We start from the raw sequence: 15,944 nt of genomic DNA, 5'->3' as shown, positions 1-15,944 counted from the left end.
TTTTTTTTTTTTTTTTTATCCTGTCAATTTATATCTAATAAATGTTTTTCCCTTTGGCTGAGAACAGCTAGAACTGAGGAGGAAACAGCAGCAATTTTCACCACCTTTGCTAGGGGATGTGGAGTTGCAGGCCCTTCTGGTCACCTCTGGGGGTGCTGGTGGAAGCGGTGCCAGGGTGTGTGTCCTGCTACTGCGGGGTTTTGCATAAAAAGCAAAGAAATGTTATCCTTGGTCTCTGTAAGCTGTTGTGTTTTCCCCACTTAGCATGGTGCAATGAGGCAGAGCAGGGGTAGGGCTTGCCTGTCATGTAGTCTGACATGGTATCCTTCTCTTAGTCATGAGCTTAGGCCACTGGAGTGTAATAGATTTTTCTCTTTCTCTTGGTTACTCTAGCTGACTAATGTCAGGACCCTGAGGACTTTCTTTTGCATGAGGTGGGAGTTCAAAGCATGACAGAATTTGGGTGTAGATATTGGCAGGAAACAGCTTTCTGGTGCATGGCACTCATTGCACTAGTATTGGTTCTACTTGCTCTGCTGTATTCTCCCTGAGCGTTGATTAACTATTTTGGACTATGCTAGGGGGCCCCTGGAACTAGGGGCTAGCTACAGCAATGATGTGATTTCTCTTTTAAAAAAAAAAAAAAAAAAAAAAAAAAAGCTGAGATAGAATCCCTTGAAAGCACTTTTCCCTTAACAGAGAGGAGGCTCTACCTATTTTTTGCTCTTATAGTAGCATGTCCTTTACCTGGAGGTTGCAAGCAGCTGTATCAGCTGGCCTTTGATACAGGTCCAGCTCTTCTGCAGCAAGGCCTACAAGGGTCTGGCTAACAAGCTCCCAAAGTAGGGAACAGCCTACTTTACAGGCTGTAGAGAGGATCACCCCAGTACACAGCACTGCTGCAGCAGAGCAAATCTGTGCTGAGGAGAGACTGGCTGTTGTGCTGAATAAGGAAGCCTTCACTTCCATAGCAGAGCTCAGCTTATCAGGAGCTACCCCCACCTCCCCCACATGAGATGACTTCTTCAGGCTCAGGCCATATTCAAAACAGCAGTTGCTAGCTGCTGGCATGTGAACTTGGCTCTGTGGAGGGGATTCCTGCCAGGTTGTAATAGTTCTGGGTGTGGCTAAAAACTTCGGGCTTGCAGGCAGTTTCATCAGCTGTGTGGCTCTCCATGGGCAAGTCCTAGAGGGGGAAGGGAAGAGTCTACTGTTGAGTACAGACAGCCAGCACTAGCAAGAACAGCATTTGCATGATTATTTCTGTCCCGGTACCATACTGATTACTGGCTCTCTCAGCCATGGCCTGTTTCTTGTCAGGGAACAGCTGCTTTCCCTCAGTCAGCTGCAGCTTTCATACCTTCCCTCTAGGTTTAGGGTACAGAGCTTTCTGTCCCATAACTATCTACACTGACCTGTGGAAGGGGCTCACCATCATTGTACATCTTGAGTTTAGAAACAGGGATTTCTCAGCTGTCCTGTGAGTAGCAATTACAACCCTATTGATAAGATTGCATCACTTTCTTGTGACAGCAGCAGGTTGCTGCAGGACAGCCAGGAAACAAAACTGACTGTGTGGCACCAGCCAAGCTGGCTGACATGCAAAAAAAAAAAAAAAAAAAAAGTAAACAGGATGGGTAAGGAAAAAGGCAATGCAACCTTTCAACCCAACAGCTGGGTTCAACTGTGCTCTCCAGGCAAGGGAAGTGGTAACAAGTCCCTTAAAATGCAGGACAAGCTGGTTTCCAGCCTTGTTGGAGGCTGAGGGAAAGACTCCTCCTTCCACCAATGCTGGAACTATTTCAGAACAAAACTACCAGTTAAGCTGAGGCTATGGGGAGTGACCCTTTAATTAGGGCCTGAGGTAACACATGCGTGGCCACTCAGCACTGTGGGTACAGTAAGATCAGCCTGTTGCAGCAGGAACTGCTGAGCTCAGGGTGATGTAGCTGAGTCATCTTAACCACGGGTGGCTAAGGCCTGATAAACAGGCAGCGCAAGCTTGTAAACAGCAGCGTACGTGCATTCTTTCCACAGCCCCAGACTGTATTTATAAGGCCGAGCACAGGAAGGGGGTGGAGGACAGCTTTTTTAAGCTGTGACCTAGCAACAAGGTCATTTCTGCAGAAGGCTGTACGGTTTGGAAAGCTCTCCCCACCTCCACCACTCAGCCAGCACACTCTCAATAAAACATTTTTATTCTGTACATTATATATAGAGATGCCAAAGAAATGGGCGCTATCTCCCAGCATGAGAAATCCAAGACGACACAACAGTGAAGTATGAAAAGCATGGCACCAAGAACAGTTACACCACACAAGGAAGGAAGGAAGGACAGGACAGGGGGGAAAAGTGCTCATCCAGGGAAGAAACAGCACCTTAAGGATGTGTCTGTGCTGGAGGCCATGTCAAGGGCACTGCAGGCAACAGGGAGACGGAGCCCCACCTTGGGCAATGCTTACACTGACAGTAGCACCAGAGGGAAGTTCTTGCTGGTAGTTAGGGCCCTGTCCTCCCTAAAAGCATACATAAGGGCAAAAACACTGCACTGGGACCCAGTCAGCTGTCAGGGCTGAAAGGGAAAAGCACCCTGCTTTAATGAATCTGAGCCAATAAAGCAGCCACATCCATATGTGAAGGGGAAGGAGAGGAGCCCTCTAGTCCCATCTGGAAGCAGGCAAGTTTGTGCGTCCAAGAGTCAGTTCCCTGCCCCTCCCAAGGGAATGGGCAGCACCTGCTCTGTGTTAGTAACAGGCCTGCCCAAGCCGGGAGGATTCAATCACTACAGCGGATTGGGAAGGAAGGCACTTCCCCTTAACCCTTCTTGGTAGAACAAACCACCCATCTTCCTCCCCTCCCCCCCTTCAAAACTGCCAGCCACTTTTGCAGGCTGCAGGCAGAGCTCCCCACCTCCAGAGGACACACAGCTACAAGGGCAGAGCTGGTGGTGAGGAAGCTGATCTAGAGCAGCTCACTGGAGTGGTAAGCTCAGCCATTCAGTCTTACCTCCACAGACTGTGGCGGCAGCCCCAGCAAGAAAACCCAGAGCAGGAGGCAGCAGAGGCATCTGCCCCCAGGTTGTTTGAGGGGCACTTGCCTGAGAGCATCTGATCTGCATCACAGGGAGCAAAACACTAGCTCCCTTCTTTCTCCTTAACACCACCTGCAGACGCTACCCAGCCCAGCTGTCCATGTCTCCTTACACAGCATGCTAGCTTCAGGCAGTGCTCCAGCCAACCAGCCTGGCTGAAGTCACCAAGAAAATCAGGAGCCTTATGTATAGCAATATAGCCTCCACTGCACTCTCCAGGCTGCCCCTCACCAGTACTCAGCACTTGTTACCTGAAGGACACAAGTGGGGAAGTACATAGCCAGAGTGGAGGGGGACAGGATCATGCTGGTCTCTACCTGCTTCAGTGATTACAGGCTCACACTAGCTCCCCTCTGACACCGAGTCTCCATGGCAGACACAAGGAAGTTCCCTCTACTTGGCCAAGAAGGAGAGCAAAAGTATCACTGCAGCAGTTGCTGTCAAAATTGCATCCAATGGTAGAAGCCACTGTGTGTTGTAACACTAACTGCCCACTAGGCTTCTTAAATATTAAGGCAAGTCCCCAAAGAGCGAGCTAGGCTGGGGCAGAGCCTGACTGCAAAAAATCCACTGCAAATCACTGCTGTTAAACTCCAACAGACACCTGTAGGTATAAGCACAGGCTATGGCTAGCCTCAGTAAGCAGAAGAGACAGGTGTAAAATCTAGCTTCATGCTGCCTTTAGCAGGCCAACTGCACTGGGCTGTGTGGACCGCCCACATGACAGAAGCAGTAGGCAGAAGTCACCCCACCAGGTGAGGGCTAGTCCAGGAAGGTGTTTCCCCCAAGTTGACACACACAGGAAGAGACGAAACTCTAAGCAGGAGTCCTGAAAACTCAGCACAGAAGGGAATGAGGACTGGCTTAAAACCAGCCAAAAATCAAAGGGTTAAAAAGTGTCCTGAAAGCAATTTGAGAGGCGTTCCTTTTGTTCGTGAGTCCATGTGTAACCCAGCCCCTGCTGTAGGTGGCAAGGCTTGCTCCTGCCCCTACCCAAAGGTCTATGCCCCATAGGGAAAACAGTACAACAAGGCGCAATGCTTGGAAAGCCAGAATGGGGCTGATCTTTCTGCATGGCAGGGGCAGATTCCCTTCACTGCCAGTCATTCACTTCAGGGGCTTTGCTTTGCATAAGCCAGTAACTTTCCAAACGAGACAAAGCCAGGACTCGCCTGCCCAGGTCTGCCGCTGGTCTATTTTCAGAGAGGGCAGGTTAACGAAAACAGCAGGCGATGCAAAGACATGCTTCATTTGTCCCACGAAGGGCACTGAATGCAAGAAAATCTCCTGGGCTCCATCTTGCAACGCGGAGGAGAGAAACCCATGCTAGAACTGGGTAGCAGCAGCTCCTGGCAGCACCTGAAGAGCTGGGGGAGCTCCCATCAGTCTCCCCAATCGTTGGTGTCTGGAGAGTGCTCCCACTGAATGGTAGTCAGAAGCTCAGCCCTCCTGTCCCCAGGGTTTCCTCTAAGCTGTTCTCTTTGGTGGTGATGCCTTGAAGGTCGGTGACATGCCCAATGCCTTTGGTGACTCCTTCCCGGAAGAGCAGCTTGGCTCCGATTTTCAAGTACTCAGGGTGTTTGATAAACCTGAAACAAACGACAGCCTTCTCCCCTGTTCGAAGCTTGTCCTGAGGGGGAGAGAGGGCAATCAGTCACCACAATACAAACAGGAGTATGACCTTTACCCCTGCATTGACGGGCACTGGGAAACAGGGATGGTTACAAGATCCCTCCTTTCCCCAGTCACCCACCATTTACACTGCCGCAGCCCAAGTCCCTCCCACTGTAAGGGGAACCTGGGACAAAAATTGATTCTCTTCAAGTGAGGATTGGAGTAGGGGTTACTCCCCTATCCTGTCCTGCTGATGCTTTCCCCAGTGATTCCAGCAGACCATCTGCAAAGTGAAGAGGCAGCTTCTCAGGAGAGGAAAGGAGGAATCTGACCAAGTCCACTGGCTTTAGCAGGGATAAGCAGTGAGTTCAAATCTATGATTGTGATAGCCAGCACATCCTAACCCACTTCTCTTTCTGCCTGAAGGTCCTAACAACACTAAGGAATCCTGGCAACACCTACTCCCTAGTTGGGAGCTCACCTTCCCATGAATCTTCTCCACAATGGCAGTCTGCCGCACATTCCCCACATGCACAGTCACCTGGAATCCTTTCCTGAAAGTTGTGGCGTGGAAAAGCAGTACGATCTCAGCTTCAAAGACTGAGCAGATGGTGGGGTTCATCTCTGGGCTCACCATCACCATGCCCTGCATGACAGCCCCAAACCCAAAACTCAGGTTACCAGAGAACAGCCCCTTCTTGCTCTGAATCCCATGGCCTTTAACTTGCCATAATCTCTTCCTTGCTTTGGGGCTCAGCCCCAACCCAGCCCCTGAAAATCTACAAAGATGCATGGATGCATGCCAAAGCCTGGAGGCCTGCTGTCACAACCACTTGAAACAGATTTTAGGGTGGTGGTTGTAGGCTTGGAGTTGGGGTGAATGTTTCTCATGTGTATCCCAAGTCCCTTCCCAGCAAGTAGGAGGGCTCTGAGAAAGAGTAATAACCTCCAACCTTGCCTGCTTAAGGTCTTGGTCGCTGACCCCATCATTCCTTGACCACTGAGGAGCTGAGTGGCAGCTCCTAGAGCAGGAGTTTTCAACCTTTTTTAATAGTTTCATAGTTGGTAGGGCTGGAAGGGACCTAAGCAGATCATCTAGTCTGACCCCCTGCCATGGACAGGAGAGAATGCTGGGGTCAAATGACTCCAGCTAGGTGGCTGTCTAGCCTCCTTTTGAAGACCCCCAGGGTAGGGGCAAGCACTACTTCCCTTGGAAGTTGGTTCCAGCTGCTAGCTGCCCTGACAGTGAAGTAGTACCTCCTGATATCTAGCCTGAATCTACTCTCAGTCAACTTACGGCTATTGTTCTTTGTTACCCCCAGTAGTGCTCAGGGGAACAGGGACTCTCCCATTGCCTGCTGGTCTCCCTTGGCAAGTTTACAGGCAGCCACCAGATCCCCTCTCAGCCTTCTCTTGTGGAGGCTGCACAGGTTCAGGTCCCATAGCCTCTCCTCATAGGGCCTACCCTGCTGCCCCCTGATCATGCAAGTGGCCCTCCTCTGAACCCTCTTGATGCTGTCCACATCCCTCCTGAAGTGCGGCACCCAGAACTGGATGCAGTACTCCAGCTCCAATAAGTGTACCCCTGGCGGCTGGACGTGGAGCAGTGGAGAAGGAGAGGCTCATGACCAGATACAGAGTGGCAGCAGTGCAGAGGGGTGGGTGGTGGCAGTGGCCACTACATGTGAGCTTCCCCCCACCCTCCCATGTCTGGCCAGGTGGGCGGTGCCTGCAAAGGGGCGCCACTACCCTTGCTCTCCCCCTCCCCTTTTGCTCCTGGGAGGCAGTGGCGCAGGGTGGTGGGTGGAAGCATACCCCTGGTTGACAACCCCTGTCCTAGAGGATGGGAACAAGACTCACCTTGCGTAGCAGGGACCGGTCAAAGGACCCAAGGGCCAAGGTAGCAGCCTGTCCTGCCCGGAGCACGCGACATGCTGAACGGTTCCGCTGGATGCTACACACCTTCAGCTGAAGGAACTTGCCATCATCAGTAGGGCCAACCACCAGGTTCTCCCCCTCTCTGCAGATCCCACTGCAGAGGGCATAAGAGCAGGGCACATTTTAACCGTTTCACACAAGGAAAGTGACATTCAGTGAAGTCAATCCACAGCCTCTTCAAATCCCACTACAAGGCAGTTTGCTTGGGCTCTTGGTCCAGGGTCTGCCCAAGTAATCAACGCTGGCAACGTGGGAGTCAGAATTCCTCAAAGCAATCAATGCCACCCCCTGTTCCTCTGTGGCAGGTATGCTGATGCTCAGATTCCAAGGGTCTGGTCCTGAGATACAGGCACCCCAGTCTGCACCTCCTCCTTGCGCTCTCTGTTGCTTCCACTGGAATGCAGAGAATTTAGCACCAACTGTGGATCAGTTTATCTAGGATCCTTGAGAGATGGACCAGCAGACCCAATCTTGATCAGGAGACCAACAGTAAGAACATTCCCCTTGGTTTGTGCAGAGGCAACACACAGCAAACACTGCTCTCATCAGGGGTAGGGTTATGGGTCCTGCTGCTCTTCTCCAAGCTACCCTACTACCCAAGGCAGGACTTTGGAGTCCAATGAAAGTGCTACCTCAGGAGGCCAACCAAACACCAGCCACTGCCCTGAGGGCAGAGCAGCTTCCACGCTGGATCTTTTGTGCTCTGGCCACTCACCAATCATCTCTTCCAGTTTCCTTCATGCAAGGTGGTCTCCTCATGCCCGCAGGTGCAGCTAGCTGCTCAGGATTCTCACCAGTGCCTGTCTCCTAGAACAATACTTGCTCCTAAGCTCATCCCTACACTGCTCCCCATCTCACCCAGCGAAGGGTATTAAGGCAGCTTGACCTACACTGTCCTGGCAGTGCAGGATGGATTAAATCCCCTGCAAGATCAGTACTGGTCATACCACATCACCCTCACCATGCCCAAAGCCTGGCCCTGTGTGTTGGTTTTTTTTATACGAAGAGCAGCACTCACCTTGACAGTGTTCCTCCCACGACAGTCCCCACCTCAGGCACTGTGTAGATCTCATCCACCTACAGTAACAAGATCAAGCTCCTTAGTCACTGGGCAACGGGGAAAGCAACCACAGTCATCCACCTACCACAGGCTGCAGGAAGGCTCCTTTCTTCAGGGTACCAAAGCATGCATCAGAGATTTCATCAACCCCCACACCTCCCCATTTTAAAGCACCCCAGACTTAAGAAGTGGACACAAAAGCTGACTTTAGTCAGATATGGTCAATGCATCTCCTCACTGGAGTTAAGCTGGGGACCCAACTGTCTCATAGACTTGTAGCATGAGTACAAGCTGGGTCTCTGTTTTCAGCTCCCTTGTTACTTGTCCAGCAGCTAAGAACTTTTGCTACCCCAGGTCCAGGGGACCCTCTGCCTGGCTTGAGCCACCACGGTGGTAAGCACAGTGTAATAACCTGAAGGGAACACTCTTACATACCTGGAACTCTGTGAGCTGTTGCATCAACTCCTCCTGCTCTTTGCTGTTGGTCAGAGGAGGAAGGATGTTGAGGAAAACTTTCAAGAGATCCAGGTTCTCCCCAGAAACGCTGGACAGAGTGAAGATGGGGGTGATGCTGCCAAACAGACAGAGAGGAATGAGCTAGGGGTGCAACGCAGCTGCAGAACCCACCCTGGGGAACTGTACTGTAAATAACTAACCCCACCCAGGGGAGGGAACGTGGGCTAGCAGTGATCTCCCCTACCCACAAAAGATTCAAGCCAGCCCATCTGCACCCAGTCAATTCAAGTTTCCTCATAGGAACATTGTTTCCTAGATAGTACAGGAATACATTCATCCCACTATCGGTCATTGGCTCTTGCTGTGTGTGTCCAGAACAGGCCTCAGGGAAGGAACGTGAATGAGGATAATGACACAAAAACTAGGGAGGGGACAGGTGGATAATTTAAGAGGTATTTATTTCAGCTAATGCCTCCTAAAAAGGTGGTCTCCTCTTGCATCTTTGTGGAGCGAGGAATACCCCAACGAGTCCAGACTAAGCTGACTGACCACAACCCTTGCAAGAAAGGATGAAGGTCCCTTACTTGGGAGACTGTGCAAACTGCTGTGCTGCTGTAACAGCATCGTCGTCCGAGTTCACCAACAAGGGGAGCTTGTTGCAGCCCGGCTGCTTCAGGATGCGCTCCAGCTGCTTCACAGTCCGTTCCACAGTGGATTTTGAACACAAGTCCACTTTACTGATGACGATGAAGAAAGGTACCTTGAGGGCCATGGCCAGGCCCAGGTGCTCTCGCGTTGTACCTGCTACAAGAGATCAGTGAGAGCTCAGCTAAAAGTAACAGGAACCAAAATCACTTGCTTGCAGGATGCCTTTGTCTCCCAGGCCAGAAAGCTCACCAGGGGTGAAAATGGAACCTACAATTTACCCAATCTGCTCAGCTTCTGGGTAATGGGAAGAGGGCAGGATTTTTTTAAGCATCACCCTAAACAGAAAGACAGGGCCTCTCCCTAGGAACCCCGAGTGTTTCTTCCAGAGCCAAGGATTAGTCAGAAAACAGCCATCCAGATGGCACAGGGCAAGATGGGGGCACTAGGAGGATTTCAGGCAGGCTGGGACATACTTACCAATGCCAGTGTTGGCACTCACCACCAGCATAGCAAAGTCCGGGCAGTAGCTGGTGAGGCCAAAGATGGTGGTTTTCAGGTACTTGTGGTGGCCAGCCAGGTCAATGAAGGTGATCATCTTGGAGGAACTCTCACAGATTTCTTCTGCGGTTCGTGAGTCACTGTAGTTCACTACCTAGTGAGGAAGAGAAACCAGAGGCTGAGGAAGGGGCATGGAAAAGACAAAGGAGCTGCCAACCCCAACTCCACCTAAGCAGAAACAAGTGCCAGAGAGAACTTGAGGGTTGGCACTTGGAAAGAGACCAGGCCCAACAGACCTCAGCCTGCTATGGCTGCACTATAAGGTCAACCTCAGAGCTGCTCTTCTGGAGGCAGAGGCAGGATACTAGAAAGTATGTCTGTTCCACCTGGACAAGCAGCACCTCAGCTGCATCATTCCTAACCCCTACTGCATCAACAGGGCATGCAGGACTAGACATCTGTTCCTTTCCTTATCACCAGTGGATCAGCCACAGTCCCTTCAGGTGCAGCGGCCAGAAGCAACAAGCCAGGAGACCCATGCTCCCCCACTCTCTGCTGTAACTGATCTGGTCCCTTTCTCCTCACTGCCACCCTTACCTCTCCTTTGCTGTTGAAGCCCAGGATCTCAAAGCTGATGCTGGATGTTCTTCCTGACTGAATTTCATGGAGATGCCGGAAGAGGTTGAGGCGAGCTCTGCCCCGCCCATTATCCAGCTCACCCTGCGTGAGGACACCCAGCAGGGTTGACTTCCCTGAGTCCACATTCCCCAACACAGCCACTCGCAGGTCTAGGAACTAAAGGAACGAGACTGAGAAAAATCACACGGGAACCTGTCCCCTTTGGACAGGGACTCCACTCATATAGACAGGTGGCATGTGCTCACCAGATGTCAGCAGAGGCATGCCCTACAAGCTCCCTGAAGGGTAGCCAAGAGGGATTGTATGCACAGCAATCTCTGGCTGCTGCTTTAGATTTGATCCCTAGCCCATGGTCTCATGGGACAGAGTTTGTCACAGCACACTCTGCTGTGATGACACATATTGGCCTACGACATCACAAAAGGAAGTTCACGTACATGCTTGGTGTGACAGACATTCGTTGCCATGGCCTGATCTCCAAAAGGCCCACTGACATGGAGGTGCAAGTCTTCATCATCTCACTCCCTGACCCAGCCAACCCCCACTACTTGGAGTGGGTTCTAACTGATCCCCTCCAGATGAAGGAGGGTCTCATGATCCCACTCTGGCAGCTCACTAAAGTGTGCTCTACGAACTATTCTAGTGGGAGGTGCCTCCAGGGGAAAGATTCCTATCTCTTCCCAACAGAAAATCTCTTAAACAGAGCCTGGCAGTTTCCATTACCAGAGGGTCTCCAAGCCAGGGAGAACAGTCCAGTCAAGGGGCCCCATACCTGCTGGTTATCAGGAACCTTCCGGACAAGGACCTCTGTTATCTTCCTGGGAATGTCGCTGTCATAATCTACCTCACGCTCCCGCAGGACGGTGATGTCAGCGCCGACCCTGCAAAGGGGGCAGGAGGGAACTGGTCACTGCAAGATTGGCCCTTCAGGGAATCACCTTCCCAGGGAACCACACGGGAATTCAGAGCAAAACTCAACCTGCCAGGGAGATTAACAACTGTGAGCAACAGAAACCTGTGCAGAAACCTAACACTGTCAGCCATAGCGCTCTCTAGCAGCAAAGACCACAGGCCCTCATCTGGGGTCCTCTCTGGTTATGAAGGACATTGACTAGGGGGAATTTCCTTGATTGGTAAGCTTTGTGGAGGTGGCAGGACAGCCACCAGATCTGCAAGGGCTCTAGTGGTGCTGGGGGCAGAGCTGGGTTTTCCTAAGCTGGAGAACATCTGAACCACTCGGCTACAGGGAAGGTAGAGCTCCTGAGGCTTACTTTTCAGCCATGCGGCGCAGAGTCTTGAGGGAAGCACGCATCTCCTCCTCTGACAGGCCCACCAGCAGCCCATTGTCCTCCACACCAATCTGATATACAGCCTCGCCCCGGCCTTCCTGCAGCCGCCACTTCATCTGTGTCACTAGGTGCTCAAAGCGATACTGTGAGGGGTTCACCAGCTTCAGCTGCTTGAGGGAAAGAGCAGTTATGATCATGGCCTGCACTGGAAGGGATCCCACCTCCCAGAGAAAACAACTCCCTAATCCTCCACTGTGAAACAACAGCCCCTCCTGCAGACTTGCCCCTAGGAAACACACTCCAAACTAGTGCCTGAAGAGCCAGGGGTAAAGGAAAAATGGGATTACAGATAGCTGCATATTTCAAGAACAGAATGTTTCAAGCACCTTGCAGACTGCAGCTGTGGACTAGAATAGAGAATTGGCACCCTAGGGCCAGCATGGCCTCTACCACATTTGTAATGGCTTCAATAGCTGAGAATGGTGGGACACCTCTGCGGTGTGGTTGGAAGAGCCATAACTGGCATCAGTAGCTCTGTCTCTCTAAGGAGGGAATATGGCTGAAACAGCTCTCAGAAGAAGCAAAGTGCACACTGATCACTTGACTGCTCCAGTCATGTGAGGGCCCATACACAGCATAGCTCTAAGGGACTTTGTACTGCATGAAATCTAGGATTCAGTCTATTCTACATCAACCCATACCACTGAATTCAGAGGGTCCAAAGCTACGTAGATAGTGTAGTCTACTTGTCTTCTTGCACCTCCTCCCCAGGGCAGGTTTCCTGGGGTGTACCAGGACACGTCCCTTACATACTGCCTTTATTCATTTAATCTCCTATGAGCCCCAGATTAGGGAGTATCCTCTCTGCAACCCCCAAAGGACTCACCTTGTACTCAATGTTCCCATCTTCTGCCTGGTAAAGAACAAAAAAAGATTTGTGGGTTAATAACCTTCTGTGCCACCAAGGCACCTTCTGCAGATACTTTTCCCCACCCACCGGGCTGCCCTCACACCATGAGCCTGCGCACTGATGCAGATGGCCTGGGGGGGAAGTATAATCAGCAGTCAAGCAGCATTAGGGCTCTTCCTGTTACTTCAGAAAGGAACCATACAACATTCAGCACCCACAGTACGTTGTAGCCTCTTTGGCCAGAGCTGCAGGGCTCACTCGGGTGCTCCCCTGAAACTGCCCAGACATGCTGCCGTTGTCTGTCTGGTAACAATCAGCTGGGATGTTCTCTTGTGAATGCTAGGAATTTAAGTGAGCAGAGTGTAAAGGCATTAGCCAATCTGTCTGGTGACAGCCAAGACCCTTCTGAAAGTAACAAGAGATCACTATCTCCAAAACAGCCCTGCCCTGTAGGAGTGAATGAAGAGGACTCCTTCTCCACGGCACAGTCAGTTCCTGGTGTCACTGCTGAGGTGACAAGTGGTAGAGCAGGTGACTTTCTATAAAACAGACAGAAATCCTCTCCCTACTCCATTTTATTTTACAAAGGCCATTACATTACTGACAGGTATAACTTATATTTGCAGTTTGGCTAGACCTATTCAGGATCTGGTGATCTGGGGTAAAAGGTGCCATATCTCCCCTCCCCAATGCCACACTATCCAGTGCCTCCTCCCCTAGATCTGCACAAGAAGAACTGGTGATCTGGGACAGACACTCAGCCTCCCCCTTTTCCCTCCCCCACTCCAACACTGAGCCACGGCGGTTCCCGTCCTTCCCACCTGCCTTGTACTGTTCTAACACCTGCTCCCAAGAATCACTCCAGCAGTGAACTGGCCTGCCAGAGACCATCAGCTCCTTGAGAGCAGTTCCTCCCATTTCCACTAAGTGCTTCTCTAACTAAATGAGGCACTAACATTTCTGGCTAGCCTGTAGGGCGGGGAGCAAGGTTCCACACAGCCATCAGGAAGCAAGCACTATTGATCCGCTTGTGATGAAACAAACTACTAACAGCTCCAGAGAAACAGACTGGAGTGGGAGCTCCTGTAGGTGCACAACTCAGAGGGGCTTCCCCAGGAGGGACTGCTGCCAAATCAGATTGCTGTAGCCAGAAATAGAAAAAAGAGCCACTAACTCATCAAGTCCACCCCAACCCCAGAAAGAAGGTGTGTCCGATATCAAATTCCATCTCCTACTGATCACCACCCAAGGGCAAAAGAAACAAGGCTGGTTCCTGTAGGGAGACAGAATCTCTGGAGATGAGGCAGTAAATCACTGATAGCAGTGCAGAGACTGACCCACGTGGATGTTTTTTGTGGTTTTGGAGGCAAGTTGCAGCACTGCTTTGTCGTCCTTCTCGAGAGATCATCTCTTTTCTTAGGGCACGGCTTCTTTGTCAGGGCAAGGCGCAGCCCTGCTCCCTGGCAGGTCTCCCTGCATTTTAGCTCAACTCCTAACCACACTGGTGGCTGCTGATGGCAGAGGGCAAAAGTAACTGGGGCCTGGGATTGACAACTCTAGTTTTACAGGTGAAACTGCTCATAGAGGGAAAGGCATCAGTGTAAGGCTCCTATTTTTTTTACCCATTTAGTCACCTGCCTTACAACTGTGGGGAAGGCATAGTCTCCCAACACGGTACTGGTAGCTGTGCTGTCCTAAGCAAGGGGTGTGTCTCGTCTCCGAGCAGCTTATACAAACTAAAGCAAAAAGTACAGACTTGCCCGGCAATGGAGCATGAAGTTCTGCAGAGGAAAGGAAGCGATACCGAAACCTCCAGGGACTGGCTGTGCTATCCACTGACAGGTACAACCACCAAGGTGCCACAAAAGACAATGCTGTCCCTGGGAACAGACTATGGAGGTCCTAACTGAAGCTATAGGAAGCTACACCTTTTGATCCCCAAGCTCGAGAGCAAGGGCTCTGCCTTGCACAAAAATAGGTGCCCTCACCACCATTCTGGATTCTGGGATTTTACACCTTCCTCAAGAGACAGCAGCAGTGCCGCCAGCCTGGCAATCTCTGTGCTTCAAGAACAGGGGTTTCAGCCCCATGCCCTGGGGAACCATCTGCACTTAAGAGACTACAGTGTCCCCTTTCCAGGCCAAGCCCATGCAATGGGATGCCTCCTCTCTTGCTCTCCAGGTCTGGGTGGGGACCCTCTGCATGCTGGCTCCCCTAAATCAGCAAATATAGAGGGAATCCCATTAGACCAGAGGGGGTGGAGCCACCGAGCCAGGAATGTGGGCCTAGGAGCTAGGGGTCTGTTCCCACGCAATCTGGCAGATGAGATATCCACAAGGGATGGGAACAGGGCATTGAGGGTTGCATAAGGAACAACACTCATCCTTATGCAACCCAGTAACTATGAGGCTATAAGGTTTTCCCACCTGCTGGCAGGAGGCCAAGCACTGCTGTGCTGATGCCTGCACACTCCCGGCAGGGCATCTTTGGGTCAGGCAAGTCAAGGAGCAGTGCCATCTCAGACCCCAAGGGGCCAAGCCACAATTCATGCAGCATGGAACTGCATCTTAAACATAGATTCATAGATTAAGGGTCGGAAGGGACCTAGTAGATCTTCTAGCCCGACCCCCCGCCAGGGCGGGAGAACAACAAAAAACCCCAAAAAGAGAAATGGGACTCAAATGAGTCCAGCCAGGTAGGCATCCAGCCTCTTCTTAAAGACCCCCAGGGTAGGGGCCAGCACCACTTCCCTTGGAAGTTGGTTCCAGCTCCTAGCCGCCCTAACTGTGAAGTAGTTTTTGCGGATGTCCAATCTATACCTCCTCTCCATCAACTTGTGCCCATTGCTTCTTGTTATGCCAGCGGGCGCTAGGGGAAACAGCCACAATCGTGGCAACTGAGTCAAGTTGCAGGGACTGTTTCCAGCCTGGTTAATCAAGAAAACCATCCACCTCAGTCCTCCATGCACCCAGGACTGGAGCCGAGGGGCGAGGCTACAAGAGACAGAGGTCATGGGCACGGCGGGGCAGACTCTTTCTCTGCAGAGATCTACTGCTTAGGCGGCCACCTCTCAGCCAAGGCGAACCCTTCCCTGTGTGTCCTGCCCCAGCTCAGAGATAACGTGTCTGCCACCTCATCACATGTCCTGCATTGCTGCCAGGGCCCCCTGCTCCCTCTGCTTGCCCACTGCTCTCAGGGCACTGCCCACAATCAGCCAGGGGGGACGCCACCTCCACGAGGCTGCAAAAGACCTATGTGCACATGTACATGCACATGTGCACAGGTGCAGACACATGCACACATGTAGGCATACATGCATGTACACACAGCAGTGCCTGTACACACACACAACCCTGTGCCCACAGAAAGGTGTGCACGCCTGTACCTGTGCATGTCTGTACGTGCAGGTACACCTGGAAGGACACACACATGTACACACAGGCACACACATACAAGTGTGCACACACAGTAGTGCACCTACATGTGTATGTGCACAAAGAAGTACACGCACATGCCCTCATACACACAGAAGCGTGCACATGTGTACGCACACACACAAAAGTGCATGCACATATGTATGTACACGCAAACACAAACAAGCACACAGCTCCAGGCGTGTACACGTCCACCCAAGGGGCACAAGCATGCAGAAGCGCATGTACACATGCACACGTATGGGCACACACACACGCGTACGCGCGGAGGCACACGCAGGACCAGCCCACACGTACCTCGGGCGGCAGGTAGGGCGGGTTGTTGGCCTTGCCGCCCCGGCCGCGTCCGCCCTTCTTCTTCGCCTTG

At 51.7% G+C, this 15,944-nt stretch overlaps 1 protein-coding gene across 1 annotated transcript; it reads right to left on the bottom strand.

Moving 5' to 3' along the window:
• Positions 1 to 2,939: 2,939 nt before the first annotated feature.
• On the bottom strand, positions 2,940 to 15,938 carry GTPBP2 (GTP binding protein 2). Its single transcript, XM_019527330.1, has 12 exons — positions 15,875 to 15,938; positions 12,120 to 12,146; positions 11,216 to 11,400; positions 10,717 to 10,825; positions 9,903 to 10,100; positions 9,285 to 9,459; positions 8,744 to 8,963; positions 8,139 to 8,274; positions 7,662 to 7,720; positions 6,566 to 6,737; positions 5,187 to 5,351; positions 2,940 to 4,721 (listed from the first exon to the last, which is right to left on the bottom strand). Exons 3-12 carry the CDS (start codon positions 11,347 to 11,349, stop codon positions 4,524 to 4,526), a joined length of 1,566 nt encoding a protein of 521 aa, XP_019382875.1. The 5' UTR covers positions 11,350 to 11,400; positions 12,120 to 12,146; positions 15,875 to 15,938; the 3' UTR covers positions 2,940 to 4,523.
• Positions 15,939 to 15,944: the final 6 nt, after the last annotated feature.

Source organism: Gavialis gangeticus, unplaced genomic scaffold (genome assembly GCF_001723915.1).
Source record: "Gavialis gangeticus isolate Ggan-Ray unplaced genomic scaffold, GavGan_comp1, whole genome shotgun sequence".
Classification (NCBI taxonomy): Eukaryota; Metazoa; Chordata; order Crocodylia; family Gavialidae; genus Gavialis; species Gavialis gangeticus.
Note: the sequence above shows the minus strand (reverse complement) of the source record. Positions and strands in the feature narration are given on the sequence as shown.

Excerpts from the sequence above, each read along its gene's own strand:
- GTPBP2 (XM_019527330.1), bottom strand. The coding sequence starts at position 11,349 with ATGAAGTGGCGGCTGCAGGAAGGCCGGGGCGAGGCTGTATATCAGATT. Across the intron at positions 8,964-9,284 it reads GAGTGCCAACACTGGCATTG|CAGGTACAACGCGAGAGCAC; the intron begins GTAAGTATGTCC and ends GATCTCTTGTAG. Across the intron at positions 4,722-5,186 it reads TGGAGAAGATTCATGGGAAG|GACAAGCTTCGAACAGGGGA; the intron begins GTGAGCTCCCAA and ends TCTCCCCCTCAG.